The sequence below is a fragment of the Typopeltis vanoorti genome, chromosome 4, assembly GCF_054136105.1.
Source record: "Typopeltis vanoorti isolate ZY-2024b chromosome 4, IOZ_Tvanoo_1.0, whole genome shotgun sequence".
In the NCBI taxonomy this organism is placed as follows: domain Eukaryota; kingdom Metazoa; phylum Arthropoda; class Arachnida; order Uropygi; family Thelyphonidae; genus Typopeltis; species Typopeltis vanoorti.
The window spans coordinates 47359469-47377489 of record NC_143552.1 but is presented as its reverse complement, the minus strand read 5'-3'; the positions used below and the strand labels follow the sequence as shown (position 1 = coordinate 47377489).

Below are 18021 nucleotides of genomic sequence, written 5' to 3'. Positions count from 1 at the left end.
GTTCATCAGTCTGAAATCAGGAGAAGCGCAAGTGTAGAGAATGAAATAAGAGAAGACTTACTGGTTAGCTATTAAGAGCTATATGAGGAGTTAGTAAACTTTGGCCTACCTTTTTGACAAGTCTTGCACCATCACAAATTCCAAAAGAGTGGAGGGAGAATAAAATTGTTCTACTTCATAAAGGTGGTGATAATGCTAAAGCTACAAATTATAGGCTAATCTGTATATTATATCTGCAGTTGCAGTTAAGGTATTGGAGAGGGTGGTGAGAGCTAGGTACAGCAGTGGGTTAATAATAGCAGTATTCTCTGTGCTTGTCAGAATGGGTTTATTACAGGAAGGCTGCATTTTACCAATTTGCTACGTATCATAACAAGGTGATGAATGTATTGAGCAAGGCAGATGTATATACAGTGGTATACATAGACGTTGCAAAGGCTTTTGATAGATTGCCATGCCACAGATTGGTAGCTAAACAGGAGCAGATGGGATTGGATGATAGATTAGCGAGTTCGATAGGCAACCGGCTCTCAGATACCAGTAAGTTGTGTATGGGGGGAAGCATCCCAGGAAAGAAAAGTCACTATTCATGTGCCACAGAGTGTTTTAAGATGATTCTTATTTAACTTGTATATTAATGATATTGGGATGGATTTAACTAGTGATATACAACTGTTAGCAGTTGATAAACTGGGAGCATGGTGTGGAATTCAGATATGGCCTTACAGGAGGTCTTGAATAGATTGTATGAGTGGGCAACTGTATGGAACAGATAGTTAAATGTTGCAAAGTGTAAGGTTCTGAATTTGGTAGGTAACAATGGGATGCAAAGTTTACACTTGGTGGGGAAATTTTGGAGGAAGTTGAGGAGACATGTGATCTTAGAGTGGTAATGGACAAGGATCTGAAGTTCAGAGGTGATACTGCACAAGTTGCAAAGTCATCACATCAGTTTATAGCAATGATGTAGAGGATCTTAGCATGCAGAAATAAAGAGGTTCTTTCATTGTATAAAGTGATGATCATGCCTCACATGGATTACTGTCCAAGATTTGGTCCCTTGGTTTTCATGGTAATAAGGATATATTAGAAAGGGTCAAGAGAAGACAGACTAAGGTGCTAACTTGTCTTTGGGATGTAAGGTATGAAGGCAGATTGAGGGAATGCAATTTTCAAAGCCTTGTGAATAGGAGGAAGAGAAGGATGTGACTGAGTCATTTAGTTGGTAAAGGATTGTTAGCAGGTTTATGTGTGGAAGAAGTTTTTCATAGAATGGGAAAAAGGGATAAAACAAGGGAACATTATTGGAAACTGTACAAGGAGAGTGTGAGTAAGAGCATAAGGAGCAGGTTCTTTGCATGAAGAGTGGCTACCAAGTGGAATGCACTGTCTGACAATGTGGCAAAAGTAGATACACTGAATAGGTTTCAAGCATGTTTTGAGAAGCTTTATGTGCAAAAGTGCTTGTCTCCTGCAATGAATCCTTTGATTCCATGGAGGTCTGGTGTTAATAATAATAAAGCTGGTGAGATAAGATGGCCCATCACTGTTACTTCCATTTTCTTGTAAAGCTTATTCTGTAACATAAAATTAGCCAACATTAAGTTAATTTAAAAAGGTTAACAATGTTCTCAGGGAAATAAGCTTGTAAAAACTGAAGGGTCTCTTATGGTATGTTGATGAATAGGGAAACTACATGAAAGAAACCATTATTTCATTATCCAGCACAGATAGATCTTTAATTTCATATATAAAGTCAATTCTGTTTTTAATATAAGAGCTAGTGTGGCCACTGCAGTTTCAAAGAAGATACTTTTGCAAGACAGTAAGTGGGAGATCCAATTATAATGCAGTCAGTTATATGGCATAATGGAGAGTCAACTCTATGGATTGGATCTTGAGAAAACACAGACATGAAAAATGAGCCTAATGAATTAGCAGTTTCTCAACAGTGGTCACATCCTGTGATTGTATGCAGTCCACTAAGTTATTTACTTTGTTTGACTGATTTGGGTCACTGCTGACTGCCAGAAAATTATTACCAGTTATCATTCAGACTACAATCTATGTGAAAAGAATATCCATATCCTACCTTAAAGGAATATCAGGACAAACAGCACAGATTCTTTGTAAATACAATCTGTACACTACCTTCAAACCAACTCAAAAGCTGCCTTCTTTTCTACCATTTACCAAAGGCACACTGCCAGGTGTCTATCAAGTGTCCTGTTCAGTTAACTTTGTTATTTTATACAGACTAGCCATTCTGTTAAGATTAGAATCCAAGAACATCAGGACTACATTGCATTTTTAGAATCAGACAGGTCTGGCCTTTCTTTCCATGCTGTTGACACTAGGCACAGAGATCTTTGGAACCAAGTTAACAGTCTTCATTCCAATGGATTTAAATTTACAAGATTGTCCAAACCTTAACTACTCTGGTTGTATGACAATCTCTGGGAAGTGATTGCCATTAACTGTTTTTCGTTTTTTTTTTTTTTTGAATACTGATTAGGTTATTTAATTTTTAGTTATAGAAGTTATCAAGTTTGTTCCTTTGAACTCTAATAATGCATTCTTTTGTCGACTCAGCTGTGACTGAGATATGAGCTATTATTAGTTCATATCTTGATTATAGATTATACACTGATCTCTTGTCTTTGCTCTCTGATCATGTCTATTTTAATAAATTCTAATTTTGCTGCATGTGTTAACCATATACGTATATAACAATGTATGAATAGTATTCTAAGTGTTGGACAGATTTGGCATTCATAGAGTTAGCAGTTGAACAGTCAGAAAATACCATCTTGAGCAGAAAAGGACACAATTTACTTGGAGGCAAAGGAAGATACTAATGTGATATGTTTGGAAAGGCTAGAAGTAAATGACAGCCCAAGATAAAAGATCTAGTCTTGTCTGGTGAACTGGATATTATCACAGGTAAGAGAAGATGAACATGCCCCCCCCTTGAGAAAAGACAAGACTGTTTATGTAAAAGTGAAGGTGACTATGTTGCTATCACTCTATTCAAGAATGGGGCAGACATTAATGTTTAAGGCAATGGTTATAGAAGATCTTGAAGCTTGCACTACAAGTTTATTAAATGAGTAAAAGGAATAGAACATACTATCATCAGCAAAACTAAGCAAAAGTCTTAAATCAGTAAATGACCAAAGAGAGATGAGGGGGAAGGAAACTGACCATCAAATTATAAAGAGGCATTTGATAAGGTCTGGTAAAGAGCAGTCTTCTACACTAAAGATAACAGCACAGGTTTCTCAAACTTTCCATGGTATTTATCCAGAGGTAGATGATGCATGCAAGATCTAGAGTGGAGATCTGGAGTTGATGACTACACACTGGTGATCATTGATTGAATGAATGGTGGATCTCCAGGTGGTGAATACACTGACCTGTTTTCTCTCGTTTAAAACTGAGATGAGAGAGATGGGTCAGTAGGTGTAGGTTTGGCAGAATTTGATTTCTCTTTTTCTAGTGGGATGATTATGGTTTTGCTTTCATGAAGTGAGGCAGATGTCAGCTGACTGTAAATATACAATACCCAAAAACAAAGCACTGTTTTCAGGTCTTGTTAAAATAATGTAATCAATAAAGAGAGGGTGAAAGTACTTGCAAAAACTGAAATTTATGTAAGAGGTAAGTTTCCTATTGAGCTCATTTGAAGTTAGATTTATTGGCTGTTGTTAATTATTTGTGTGACATCAGTGTAGTCTGAGAATAAAGCAGGAATTTTTGTTTCAAGCAACTCACTTTTTTTTCTTTGTTTCTGGTTGGAAAACCAAGGTTTGAACAGAGTGGAGAATGAAAGTTTTTGTTCCTATTTCTCCCCCCCCCCCAATGAAAATCCTCTAAATTTATCAAAAAAACTTCTCATTTTAAAATAAAGATATCAAGGTTTTGCCCAGGTGATCTCCTTTTCAGTATAGATATTGTGTCCTCCTTATTCACAAATGTTCCTTTAGATGAAACACTTAACTTCTTCAAGCAAGATTTTCTGGCAGATATTGTCAGCCTATTTGACTTTGTCATTCATTCATTCTGGCTACTTCTCATGCCAAAATAAACTCGACCAACAAACTGAGGGCACATCATTAGACTGCCTCTTTCTCCCATACTAACTAACCACTTATTATTATTATTCAGGCCTCCATGGAGTCAAAAGACTAATCGTTGGAGGTCCTTCCTAAGAAACACAAAGTCTATCAAGACTCATCGAGGGGAGGTACCCCCCCCAAGAAACACAAAGTCTATCATACCACTCTACCATATCACACTTTGCAGTTTTGCATGGGTCCCTGTACAGATCTACAAGAGTTTATCAATAAGATCAACAGCTATCATCATATATCCAGTTAATTCTAGAGTTAGAAAAGAACAATCAGATTGCTTTTTTTAGATTTCCTATTACTTCGTCAACCACATGGTAGCCTTCAGTTTCAGTATTCAGAAAGAAAACAAAAGATAATTAATAATTACAGAGTTTCCTTTGTCATCTGCTTCTCATAAAAATAGTGATACAGAGGTAGTCTGTCATCTCACCATTCTCTATGTTAAAGACATCTCAGAAGGTATAGCTGAACTACTTAGATCTATTGGTCTATAAGTGTTCTTCCATCCTATCAACAAGAATTACTTTTCTAGGCTTAGCTAAAGATCAACTTCTGCTTTCAGCCCACCTGAGGACAAAATAAATATATATGTAAATTAAATCCATTTTATGTTATTTAATTATTATATCTTACGTTCCTATATGTCAAGTTATTTATGATTTTCACTGCCTAGTGTGAGACAATCTCCCTTCTTACTGGAGGCTTGGGAAAAAGTTCCATCCTTGGTATAATGTATAGTTGATTTGCAACCTTTTGTGGATAATATTCACATAATTTTTTTTTTCAATCAGTAACTTGAATATTATCACAAAACATGATTTCTGCACTAACCTGGAGCAGCCCCATCATAATGAAGGTCAGAAATATGAACTGTTTTAGCATCTTTGATAATTACTGGTCCAGACTTCACCCCATGAGCTAATGATGAAAGAGATCCCAAATCTTTCTCCTTGGGTAATGGAATGTCTTCAGGTATTGAAATTTGCCCAAAGTTGACCTACAAAGAAGTGATAAAATGTTGCAATACATATTAATATTAAATCAATTTACAAACATAAATAATTTTTTTTTCTGTTTGCAAGATGTAGATATGAATTTCACATTCGTTGCAAACATCAATTTCTATACTAACCTGCAGTTCATCTGGAGTTGTTAACAACTAGTGGAGTCCACTAGTAAGGTAACGTGAAAGTCAACTGTGATGAGTCCTGGAAATTCATGAAAGGTTCCATGTAATAATAATAATAAATTGAATGTCCAGAATTTTTGAGAAACATTGTTCAAACAGCACATCATGAAAAGCACACAGATTAAGTATTTTGGATTTGTTCACAGCATTACGTGCAGTCATTGCAAATGACATTTTATCTTGAACTGCATTTGGAAAAATGCTGTCATGTGTTGTTGACACCAAGGGGGTAACAAGCTGTGTGGAGTTACAAGGCAGATGGCTACAGCAGACTTAACTGTCTAGGTGCTATACCATGGAGGGAAGTCATCTGCTTGAAGGAAATCAGATCAGCAGTTGGTGACATTTTGTAGCAGTATTGAGTCCATATTCTCTAGAGTGAGGAGGATAAATAGAATTTTAGGAAAATGGATGCCTTGGTGGAGGGAGATTGAACATGAACTGCAAATGAAGGAGAGGTTATGACAAAGGTAAAAATAGGGTAGGTAGAAAACAGCATAGTTCATTTTTTGATTTAATGACTCCATTATTTCATCTTTTTACAGAAACATCACTGGGGATACAATATAAGAACTGTTTATGAGCTACTTGCATGTCATCATAAGTGGAAGAGTGATTAGACAGTCTCAAATGCAAAAGAAGGGATGTCCTCCTTGGGTATACTGGCAGACAGCTGGTATACCCAGTATACCCAACTGACAGCCTTGGCTGTTGGTGAGAGGTTTAAGAATTAGCTTTAAAAATCTGAGAGTTTCACTTTACTAAAGCTCCACTATATTTATTAAAAGTGAGTTAATTTTTAAGATCAGCTGCAGATTCAAAAAAGAAATCTCATGGTCATACTGTGATGAAGAACATGTGTGTTAAGGCTTCAGTGTTAGGAGAAGCTCATGTTAGAGGTTTAAAGGTGTGAAACAGCACTGAGAAATGATTAAAATAAGATTTAATTCTTCCAACAGTTCACCTCAGTCACAGAGACATCTTTAGGGGGTACAATATGAGACTTGTAGCACACACACACTCAAAAAACTAGTCCTAATTAGGTGGGGCACCCTTTAGTAAATTTTGCAAAGTTTTAGGCAACTGTATTTATTCAAATTAGGCTGATTTTTGAGAGCAGCTGCAGATTCTAAAAACAGTCTTTCTCTTCTAAATTTACTGCAATAGAGCATGGTGGTCTTTTCCAACTGATATTATGAGCTGTGTCTAAAGCATGGTCTGCAAAGTCCAAATGACCACAGTCATGACTGCAGATGTATTTTTTATATGTTCTTCTATGTGGATGGTAGTTGATCTTCCTTATACACCAGGAACAAAGAGGAAGGAGATTGGTTCTTAGTGGAGCAGATAAGGGAAGTTAGTTTCAAGTGGGCTTAAAACTGAGCTCGAGGTTGTATTTCTTTAAGATTGTGGCTAATTTTTCTGATGTGCCTCAGACAGGGAATGGTGATAACATTACTAAAATCCTTCTGAAGAGAAGGTTGTGAAATGGGAGATCAACATTTACATGTCAATTCTCTACATCATTGCTATAATTATTATTATTAACCCAAGACCTCATGGAGTCAAAGACTCATCTGGGAGTACAATAATCCTCTGTACTGTCCTCACAGTTTTAGTAAAGTGGTCTGAAATTTCAGGTCTCTATCCATCATCATTCCCAAATCTTTCATCTCCTCCACCTCGTCTAAGATATCCCCCACCAATCTTATATTATGCGTCACATCTATGCTTCTCAAATTTTAAAAACTTGCACTTTCCTTTCCACTGGGACACACCACTAGTGACTTTCTTCTTCTGGGATATTGCTCTCCCATAAACAACTTGCCAATACCTATCAGAAAGCAAATCTTCAGTCTAGCACACTAATCCAGCATCCAACTTCATCTGTTCCAATTTAATTCCTAGCTTGTGATGTTTCAATCTATTAAGGGTCTTTGCAAAATCTAAATATACCACTGTGTATGCATCCCCCTTGTCCAATGCATTTGTCAACTTGTTATAATAAGTAAGCAGATTATTAAAACATTAATTTTTTTCTTTAGCAAACCCCTGCTGCTCATCAAAGAGAATTATGCTGCATACCTAAGTTCTGAATCCTGGTCTTCACTAGTTTCTCTAAGATCTTGACCACTACTCCAGAGCAGATTGGCCTCTAATTCAAAGCTTTAGCTTATCACCCTGCTTTAAGAAGCAGAATGGTTTTGCCTTTTTTTTCCATTCCTTTGGAAAACTTGGGTCAATAATTTCTAAGACTCGAGTTAAAGCTGTTGCTAATTCTCTGGAACATTTCCTCAAGACACATGATATGCTCTCGAGTCCTATGGTGGCCCTATTACCATCAAATTTACTCAATTCCTTATATACCTCCAGCTCACTCACCATCTCTCCAGCTTCTCCCACTGGTCTTAAGTTCTGTTTTATGTTACATTTGCAAGGATGAAAAATCTTAATGAATTGCTCATTCAACACCTCCTCAGTGTTTATCATTCTCCTATTATCTCTGACCAACATCATTCTCCTATTATCTCTGACCAACATCATCCTCCTATAATTATACTTCCCTCTACTGGCAACATATTGAAAAAAATTTCCCTAGGATTTCTTTTAGCTTCATTTGCTAACTACTGCTCATACTGTACTTTCGTTATCCTTACTAAGCAAATCACCTTCCTTGATTGCTCTTTGTACTCCTTATGTAACTGATTGCCACTCAGTCTGTGCTGACTCTGTAGTGCCTCTTTCTTCAAGATTGCATGCTTTACCTCTTCAGTCATCCATTTTGCACTTACCTTCTTTAATCTCCTTACGTTTGGAATACACTCAGTCATTGCCTCTTCCAGATAGTTCCTGAGTAGACCAAGCAGCACTGATTTCCTTCCCATCCAATTTCTCATTCCATGATACAGCTGTAAGCTGCCTTCTGAGTTTGTCATAATCCCCCGCCTTATAGTTTCACATACAACCCTTTCTCACAGAAGTTATAATGTGACTGAAATAGAAAAGTCAAAATCAGAATCACAAATTGAAAAGTATTAATAATGAAGGAGTCTTAATTGAATCCAAAGAAAAGACCAAAAGAGGGGAGATATGATCGAGACATTCAAATTACTGAAGGGTTTCTATAAAATTAATTCAGAAGATATTTTTGAGAACAGGGCTGGTTGTGGGAGGACTAGGGGACATCCATGGAAGTTGGGCAAAAGTGTGGTTAGTAAGGGTGTTAGAGCTGAGTTCTTTACTTTTAGAGTGGTGAATGAGTGGAATGGGCTGCCAGAGTATGTGGTGAATGCTGTGACAGTGAATGAGTTTAAGGCGAGGTATGATAGATACTGTATGAATGTCGAATAGTTGTGATGAACATGATTTGGGGGCCTCCCTTGATGAGTCTAAGGACTCTCTGGAGTTTCCCGTAACAACAACAATAATAATAATAATAATGAAATCTCTAAGGAATGCAAACACTCAGTAAGAAACATCTTCCAAGACTAATTATATATGATATTCCAGTGAAATCGATACAAACAACACAACTGACTCAATCTGCATGCAGAACTAAGAACTTTTCAGTGGCGATACAAAGATGACACAGAAATTCATCATGACAAATAAAAAAGCAAATGAGAAACTTTATTATAGAAGTCGATACAACAGTCAGTACCAAATTGCTGAAAACCAGTTAAAATGCTATGGAGAATTTGCTATTGTGCAGAGTATGTAAGCGTTCTGAGGTGCTTTAACTGCAATAAATTCCACCATCACACACGAGACTGCAGGGGAAAAACTACCTTTGTAATCCCGATTACAAATATCCCTGTCCATTCTGCTCTAAAGAACATAAGTTCAGTGAGTGCCCACGAAATAAGTCCGAGATGGACTACATAAATTGCCAAAATCACAACAAGCATGCCAAAACCAAAAACGACTGCAAATACACTTTGCACTTTGCACTAAGCAAAGACTGCCTGACATACAACTATTATAGACAGCTAAAAATTCAAAACACAGATTATGGAAAGCAATCATAAAGCTAGCAGAAACAGCACCACTTCCCTGGTATGTCTTCAAATAAATCTTCAAACCTCCATCAAGGCTGTAATAACTTAACAGAACTCATAAACAGAAAAAATATAGGACTAGCATTAATACAAGAACCCCACAACATCAACAACAAAATATGTGGCTTTTCAACTAATTTAAGTTTCATTATCAGTAACAAAAATTTAAACGGAATACCCGACACAAACCATTGCATTAACATCAAGTATTCACCGATAAAACCAATCTAGAGATATTTGTAAAAGATTAGAAAGAGAATTTTCATGCCTAATCTCAGAACATCACTTTAATGGGATCAGTAAACAACAGCTTAGACAAGAAACCTAGCCATCTGGGCAACAATATAAGCTAATATTGACTTCCTTGCTTCTGTGATTTGGAAAACTAAGATACTACTTACACAGATTCCATATCCTAAATCACCATCATGCATTTGTAGTCCACACCTTCAACAGAATGTTGACCACATACTTTATGACTGTCAGCTACTGGACTCCATTCACATTCCCCTAATACAACACATCAGTGCTTCCAGAGACAAGTGGTCAGTATCAAAACAGAGACTTATTTAAAAGTATTACTCAGAATTAATTAAATTTGCTAATAAGATCAACTTCCAGTCATTGTAATGTAACATAAATTACTGATATTATATGAATTATATAGTGTAAATATATGTATATATAAAAATATAAATATGGATGTAAAGGTCAGAATATGTACATATAGATGTAAAAATATACAATGTATATATGAATATTGATACAAAATTGAAAATTTAATCAGTACTTGAAAGCTACATGCAATGGAGCATGTAGGAATAAAGTACTTCCTGGTATGGTTACTATTGGGAGGAACACACACACAAGCATTCAAAACCTACAGAACACTATTTCTGGAAATTACAACTGTAAATTCATACAAATCAGATTGTGCCAATTTGTATGACTAACGATTTTGAGTAGAAAGTGAGTACACAATAAAATTTTTGAATTGCATGCAAAGGAGTCATGTAATAGCATTCAACAGGATAAAAGGCTACACTAAGCAAACTGTGTTTGATGGAATTAAGTTACAAATTTGGAAGTCTTGTAATGTCTCAAAGATGTCATCTAGATGATTTCACGCTTATTGGAAAGCTTGAAGAAATCCACAGAATTACTGATATAGCCAGAGAGTTTAGAATCTCACATAGTGTTGTATCCAGGCTCTGGGCAGCATTTCAAACCAACAGAGTGTGTTCCAGATGTTTGCTAAGAAGTCACCCTCACTCTACTATGAAGCACGAAGACAGATTTTTGATTATAACAGCAAAATGTAATCGACGTATCACAGCAGGAAAGCTTGTAAGTCAGCTACATTCAAGCAAAGATACATCTGAACAAACTGTGGTGAGATGTTTGCAAATAATTAGCCATTTTAAAGAAATGGGATCACTGGGAGTTAGACTTAGAAGAGGTTTGAAAACCAATCAGTTCACAACAAGTGAATGAACTTGCTACTGCCGTTGTGGAGCAGGCTATGAATAACACAGCATTGGTTCTTGCAGTGTACATGCTGTATCAAGATACATGGATGTACATTATACAACTGTCTGGAATATTCTACGAAAGATTCTGCATCTCTTTCCATTCAAGATAACCCTGACAAAGGACTTTGTACCTGCAGGACTTTGAAAGTTAACTGACATTCACTTTAACATTCCTGGCTCAAGTGGAGTTGGATGCTATGTGGCCATGGTTTTTTGGGAGCTGAGGCTCATTTTCACCCGAATGGAGCTGTGAATACCACAATTACTGGGTATATGGGCTATGCAAAAAACGCATGCAATCCAACAAATCCTTTGCATTCACCCAAAGTTACTCTTTGGTGCAGGTTTACAGCTTTGCTTTATCACTGGACCATTCTTCTTTGAGGAAATTTACCGGTCAGGTTCTGTGACCAGCTCTCAAGAGTTATTGCAGTATGATAAACAATACTATTGTGCCACAGCTACAGCAGCAGCAATGCATGGATTCATTCATTTTCATACAGGATGGAGCTCCTACACACATCAGTTGATCAACACAAGAGGTTCTTTGAGAGCATTTCACAGAAGCTAGAGTGATCAGCCATGTGTTTCCCACTACGCAGCTACTTGCTTCACCTGATCTGACCCTCCCCTCCTCATGACTTCTGGCTCTGGAGATTTCTCAAAGACAGGGTTTTTCAGGATCATCCTGATTACTTGCTGGTGCTGAAAGACAGCATAATGCAGAATATATATTCAGTACATCGTACAGTGCCCATGATGGTGAATTTTGGAAACCCCCCCCCCACCCATCTAGATATCTCCTCTGCATGATACACAATGTATTCCTGCAAAGTTTTGCAGTATTAGGATCACTGGGGCGGCACTCCACAAGGCCTTAAACAAGGATACTTTAATTTTGATCACTCTGTGTGCGTGTATATGTACACACACACACATATATAGATATTTTTGCTTAATATAAATTGTGTGCTTTCTGTATCCAATGATTACATTATAAACAGCTGTTATACGTAATAAATAACTGTTTGGGAACATTGATCAAGTGTAAACGGATAAGATTAATACCAACTAGTTGCACCAAACTTAAGCTGTTGGCATCGTCAGGGTACAAGCACTGAGGTTAAAAACATATCACAAAATAGATCTTAACTGTAAATTCTAAAAATTATAGTTACAAACTAAAATAGCATTGAACGTGAGTAATACATGTATCACGTGTACATGATTTACTAGTTGTTGCTAAGGAACATTCTATAGTTAGCATTAAAGTTCATTCCTTTGTGTGTTCAGAGATCTAATTAGGGTTTTCCATATCTCTGGAAGTATTAAACCTTGGTTCCTGTTAAGGTTATCTGTAGTGCGTGTGACTGTGGCTGCTTCTTTAAACATTCGAGAGTGGTAGTCTTCCTCTATGTAAGGGGGTACAACTTTTGTCCCACTCAATGATATGGTTTGTTATGGAGAAATGTGATGACAGGCATGATATGTCTTGCCTGTTATTTTTAACATAACCAATGTGTTCCTTCTGCCTAATCTCGAGGCTTCTCGAAGTCTGGCCAATGTAACTTGAACCACACGAGCATGGGATATTATAGACTCCAGCTTACTTATAGAAAGGATGGGTATCTTTTGGAGATCGTAGTAGTTTACGAATTGTTTCTGTAGGTTTGAATGTCACTCTTATTTTGTGTGGTTTGAGGAGATTAGCAAGCTTGTTAGAGATACTGCTCACATACGGAATGGCGATTGTTGTAATATATTGAGTGCCTTCTCATTCTCTTTGTGGTGGTTCAGAGAAGAGGATTTTGTTGACGAGTCTTCGTGGGTAGTCATTCAAGGCAAGGTTATTAGATATCAATGTTAATTCATCTTGGAGGTCCTTTTCATCTGTTGTAATGCAGACAGCTCTTTTCTTTAGTATGTGTACTATGCTGAGTTTGTGAGAAATGTGGTGTGAGGAGCTGAAATGTAGATAATGTCCTGTATTCATAGGCTTCCTGTAGACTGATAGGTTCAAAAGGCCATTAACTTGCTTCTTAATTAAGATGTCCAAGAACGGTAGTTGTTTGTCTTTTTCAAGTTCTAGAGTAAATTTAATAGAATGGTGAAAGGAGTTGATTTTATTGAGAAAATCAATTAGGTCATCTCTGTTGTGGTTCCATACAATGAAGATATCATCTACATATCTCCACCAAATTATTGGTTTAGGATTTATTTGAGATAGAATTTTATTTTCGAGATCCTCCATAAATAGGTCAGCGCAAGAAGATGAAAAGGGGGCTACCCATTGCCAGGCCAGTCAATTGTTGGTAAATAGTTTTCTTCCAAGAAAAATAGTTTCAATTTAGGCATTGATTGTACAGTGAGGTTATATCTTGTGGGAATAAAGTGCCTAAGATGTTGATAACTTCCACCACATTATAATAAATTTAGTTTAATCCTTTATCCAAGTGTGTGCAAACAAAGTTTGCGCCTGAAAGTATCTTCAGGACTGGGGTAAAGTGGTACAACACCAGGGCACTCCTTGCAAAGGTGGAGCAAGCTACCAATACTACTATCTCAGTATCTCCCATAATGCAAAACACATCTCCTTGCGGATATGTATAATGTTATGCATTAAGGGAAGGGCCACTACCCAGACCAGTTTCGACCTTTATTGAGGTCTCTTCAGTGGGAGCCAGGCCCAAGTGGAGATACCAAGGCAGAAGCATTAGCAAGGTCATCTCCTCCTATAGGAGCTGCCAAACGGTGTGCCACCTTTGCAAGGAGTTGCCTGGTGTTGTACCACTTTACCCCAGTCCTGAAGATACTTTCAGGCGCAAACTTTGTTTGCACACACTTGGATAAAGGATTAAACTAAATTTATTATAGTCTGACCAAGGTGGAACACCGTTTGGCAGCTCCTATAGGAGGAGATGACCTTGCTAATGCTTCTGCCTTGGTATCTCCACTTGGGCCTGGCTCCCACTGAAGAGACCTCAATAAAGGTCGAAACTAGTCTGGGTAGTGGCCCTTCCCTTAATGCATGACATACATATCTGCAAGGAGATGTGTTTTGCATTATGAGAGATACTGAGATAGTAGTGTTGGTAGCTTGCTCCACCTTTGCAAGGAGTTGCCCGGTGTTGTACCACTTTACCCCAGTCCTGAAGATACTTTCAGGCACAAACTTTGTTTGCACACACATGGATAAAGGATTAAACTAAATTTATTATAGTCTGACCAAGGTGGAACACCGTTTGGCAGCTCCTATAGGAGGAGATGACCTTGCTAATGCTTCTGCCTTGGTATCTCCACTTGGGCCTGGCTCCCACTGAAGAGACCTCAATAAAGGTCGAAACTAGTCTGGGTAGTGGCCCTTCCCTTAATGCATGACATACATATCTGCAAGGAGATGTGTTTTGCATTATGGGAGATACTGAGATAGTAGAGTTGGTAGCTTGCTCCACCTTTGCAAGGAGTTGCCCGGTGTTGTACCACTTTACTCCAGTCCTGAAGATACTTTCAGGCACAAACTTTGTTTGCACACACTTGGATAAAGGATTAAACTAAATTTATTATAGTCTGACCAAGTGAAAAATAAACTTTCAACTTCCACCACAGGAACGTTTGTAAAATGAGAAGTGACATCTAAGCTTGCAAGTAGATCATTTTCAGATACAGTAATGTTTTTTAATTTATCCACAAAATGTTGTGAATTTCTGACATAACTCTCCGAGTTATGGATATGTTGTTGTAAGAGTTTAGAGAGATGCTTAGACAATAAGTGGGTAGGTGAGTTAATGCCATCTACAATGGGGTGTAAAGGAATACCATCTTTGTGAACTTTTGGAACCCCATAAAGTCTTGGAGTTAGAGGGTGCATGGATTGCATGTTGACGATGCCAACAGCTTAAGTTTGGTGAAACTAGTCGGTATTAAAATATTTATCCGTTTACACTGGATCAATGTTCCCAAATAGTTATTTACATTAGTTCTGTGATCAAGAAAATACATGCTCATTAGCTGTTATACGTATTTTCTGGCACTGAAAATTTGAAAGAGGATATCAGAACAAATGTGTTTGGTTAGCTGCTATGTTTACTGATATAACAAATCTGTTTTTCTTGCATCCATGTAGCATAGAGTCTGTGGGAGGAGAGTGTTTAATTATAAGGTCATTCTAGATTTAGAGAAAGATGTTGGAAGTTTTTTCCTACTTGGTTAGATTATAATAAATTTAGTTTAATCCTTTATTCAAGTTTAAGCAAACACAGTTTGCACCTGAAGTATCTTGAGGACTGAGGCAGCTCGTGGTCAAGGTGGACCAAGCTATAATCACTTCTTGTCTCAGTATCTCCCATAATGCAAAGCACATCTCCTTGGGGACATGTATAATGCTATGCATTAAGGGAAGGGCCACTACCCAGACTGGTTTTGACTTTTATTAAATGTTCAAGTACAGGTCAAACTCAAAAAAACTGAGCGTTGTCCCCCTCAGTAACAGACTCACCCTGCCACTGAGAAGAACTCTCAGAACTGGCTAGCTCTACACCATAGCAGGCTCACCCCACCACTGAGCAGAGCCATTCATTTGCCCATATCTCATCTGAGGGATAACAGCAAACATCCATGCCTCAGTTAACTTCATGGGCTACAGTATTGCCATTCATTACCCCTCCCCCCCCCCCTTCAGGACCTGGGTGACACCAACAGCTGAGCCTCAGTTAAAACTTCATGGGCTACAGCATTGCCATTCATCACCCAAGCTTCCAACCGGTTTTGACCTTTGTTGAGGTCTTGTCAGTGGGAGCCAGACCGAGAGGTAGTGATACCAAGGCAGAAGCAATGCAGAAGTCATATTTACCTATGCGAGTTGCCTAAAGGTGTACCACCTTATTAAATTACTCTGGATGTAGAGAAAGATGGAAGTTTTTTCCCACTTGGTTAGACTATAATAAATTTAATTTAATCCTTTCTCCAAGTGTAAGCAAACAAAGTTTGCACCTGAATTATCTTCAGGACTGAGAAAACTCATGGTAAAGGTGTACCAAGCATTATGGGAGATACTGAGACAAGAAGTGATGAGAGCTTGGTCACCTTTATCACGAGTTGCCTCAGTCCTGAAGATACTTCAGGTGCAAACTTTGTTTGCTTACACTTGGAGAAAGGATTAAACTAAATTTATTATAGTCTAACCAAGTGGAAAAAAACTTCCAACATCTTTCTCTAAATCCAGAGTAATTTAATAATAAGGTGAGATACCTTTAGGCAACTCGCATAGGTAAATATGACTTCTGCATTTCTTCTGCCTTAGTATCACTACCTCTGGATCTGGCTCCCACTGACGAGACCTCAATAAAAGTAAACCAGTCTGGGTAGTGGCCCTTCCCTTAATGCTATGCATTAAGGGAAGTCTCAGTATCTTGTCTCAGTATCTCCCATAATGCAAAGCACATCTCCACAAGGAGATGTGCTTTGCATTATGGGAGATACTGAGACAAGAAGTGACGAGAGTTTGGCCTACCTTTATTATGAGTTGCCTCAGTCCTGAAGATACTTCAGGTGCAAACTTTGTTTGCTTACACTTGGATAAAGGATTAAACTAAATTTATTAAGGTCATTCTAGTTGTCTCTAATTACAATAACCACATATAGTACAAAGATTATAAAATGTCTCTGTAGTGTATTTAGAGATACAATAAAACTACTTGTTTTCTTGCTTTTGCTACTACTATAGCATCTGTTGAGGATGGAATGTTTTTCATGGTATATAGGAACATTTTTATTCCAGTCTTCGAAAACAACAGATGTAGTAAAAATGATCTATTCCTGAATAAAAAAATAAATATGTCTATGTATTATAAAACATGGTTGTTCTACAACAAAATACTAGCATATGTGAGATATCTATTATTGAGAAGGCAATAGAGCAGCCGCAAAGTTCAAAGGGAGTGGAAAGAGAGCAAAATAATGTGCTGTGTACCACATTGCATAAGGGATTTTAATTTCATTGCATTCTAAGACTGAAGTAGCAAATTACAGACCAATCTCTATCTCAGGTGTGGTGAAAAAAGAACTGGAAAAATTGTTCAAAAAGAGAATTCAAGATGGACAGAAATTTGATACTGTATGAGGGCGATAATAGCTTTGTTAAAGGTAGTTTATGCCTTAGTAATTTACTGACTTTTTATAATAGAGTAACAGCTAACTTGGATAAAGTCAACGATTACACAATGATTCTGCTGGATTTTGCAAAGGCATTTGACAGAATGCCGCATAGAACTGTTATGCAAACTAGAACAAATGGGAATGGATATAGCACTGGTTATGTGGATAAGAGGGTGGCTGCTGGACAAATATCAGAAAGTAGTATATGGAGGGCAGAATCAAGGTGAAAAAGAAGTGATTATTGGTGTGCCACAAGGTTCAATGCTGGGACCACTACTGTTTAATTTGTACACAAATTATATTGGAAATAACCTGAAAGGAAATATTCAAGGTGAAAAAGAAGTGATTATTGGTGTGCCACAAGGTTCAATGCTGGGACCACTACTGTTTAATTTGTACACAAATTATATTGGAAATAACCTGAAAGGAAATATTCAGTTTTTTGCTGATCATGCAAATTTAGATAAAGTAATGAACTGTGGAATGCATTGCCTGAGAGAGTAGTTAGAGTAGGAACGGTCAATGGGTTCAAGGAGTGGTATGATAAACTTTGTGTTTTCTAAAAATGACCTCTATGGAGTCTTTTGACTCCATAGAGGCCTGGATAATAATAATAATAATAGTTAATTAAGGCAATGTGAAGAGCTTGCAAGATGATTTATATAGCCTGTCAGCACGGGCAAAAGATAATGGGTGTCAGTTTAATGTCAAGAAATGTAAAGTTATGCACTTTGGGATAAATAGATTACAAGCTGTGTACTACATTGATGGAACTGTACTCCAGGAAATAGATGAAGCTAGAGATTTAGGGATGGTGGTAGACAGAGTTGAAGTTTAGAGAGCATATTGCTAAAGTAATCAGGGTAGCTTATAGGATTACTTGATTATTGAAGAACACACTAACAAACAGAGGTAAGGGAGTTATCATTCCCTTATCTTTTATCTTAGTTATCTTT

At 37.4% G+C, this 18021-nt stretch overlaps 1 protein-coding gene across 1 annotated transcript in view; it reads right to left on the bottom strand.

Annotated features, from left to right (window-relative positions):
* The window catches only part of LOC150107281 (protein Skeletor, isoforms B/C), a 365485-nt gene that overhangs the window by 172050 nt on the left and 175414 nt on the right, over positions 1-18021 (bottom strand). The window contains exon 11 of the mRNA XM_090391768.1: positions 4965-5130. Within this exon, the coding sequence (XP_090247894.1) occupies positions 4965-5130 (166 nt within the window). The remainder of the gene's footprint in view (positions 1-4964; positions 5131-18021) is intronic.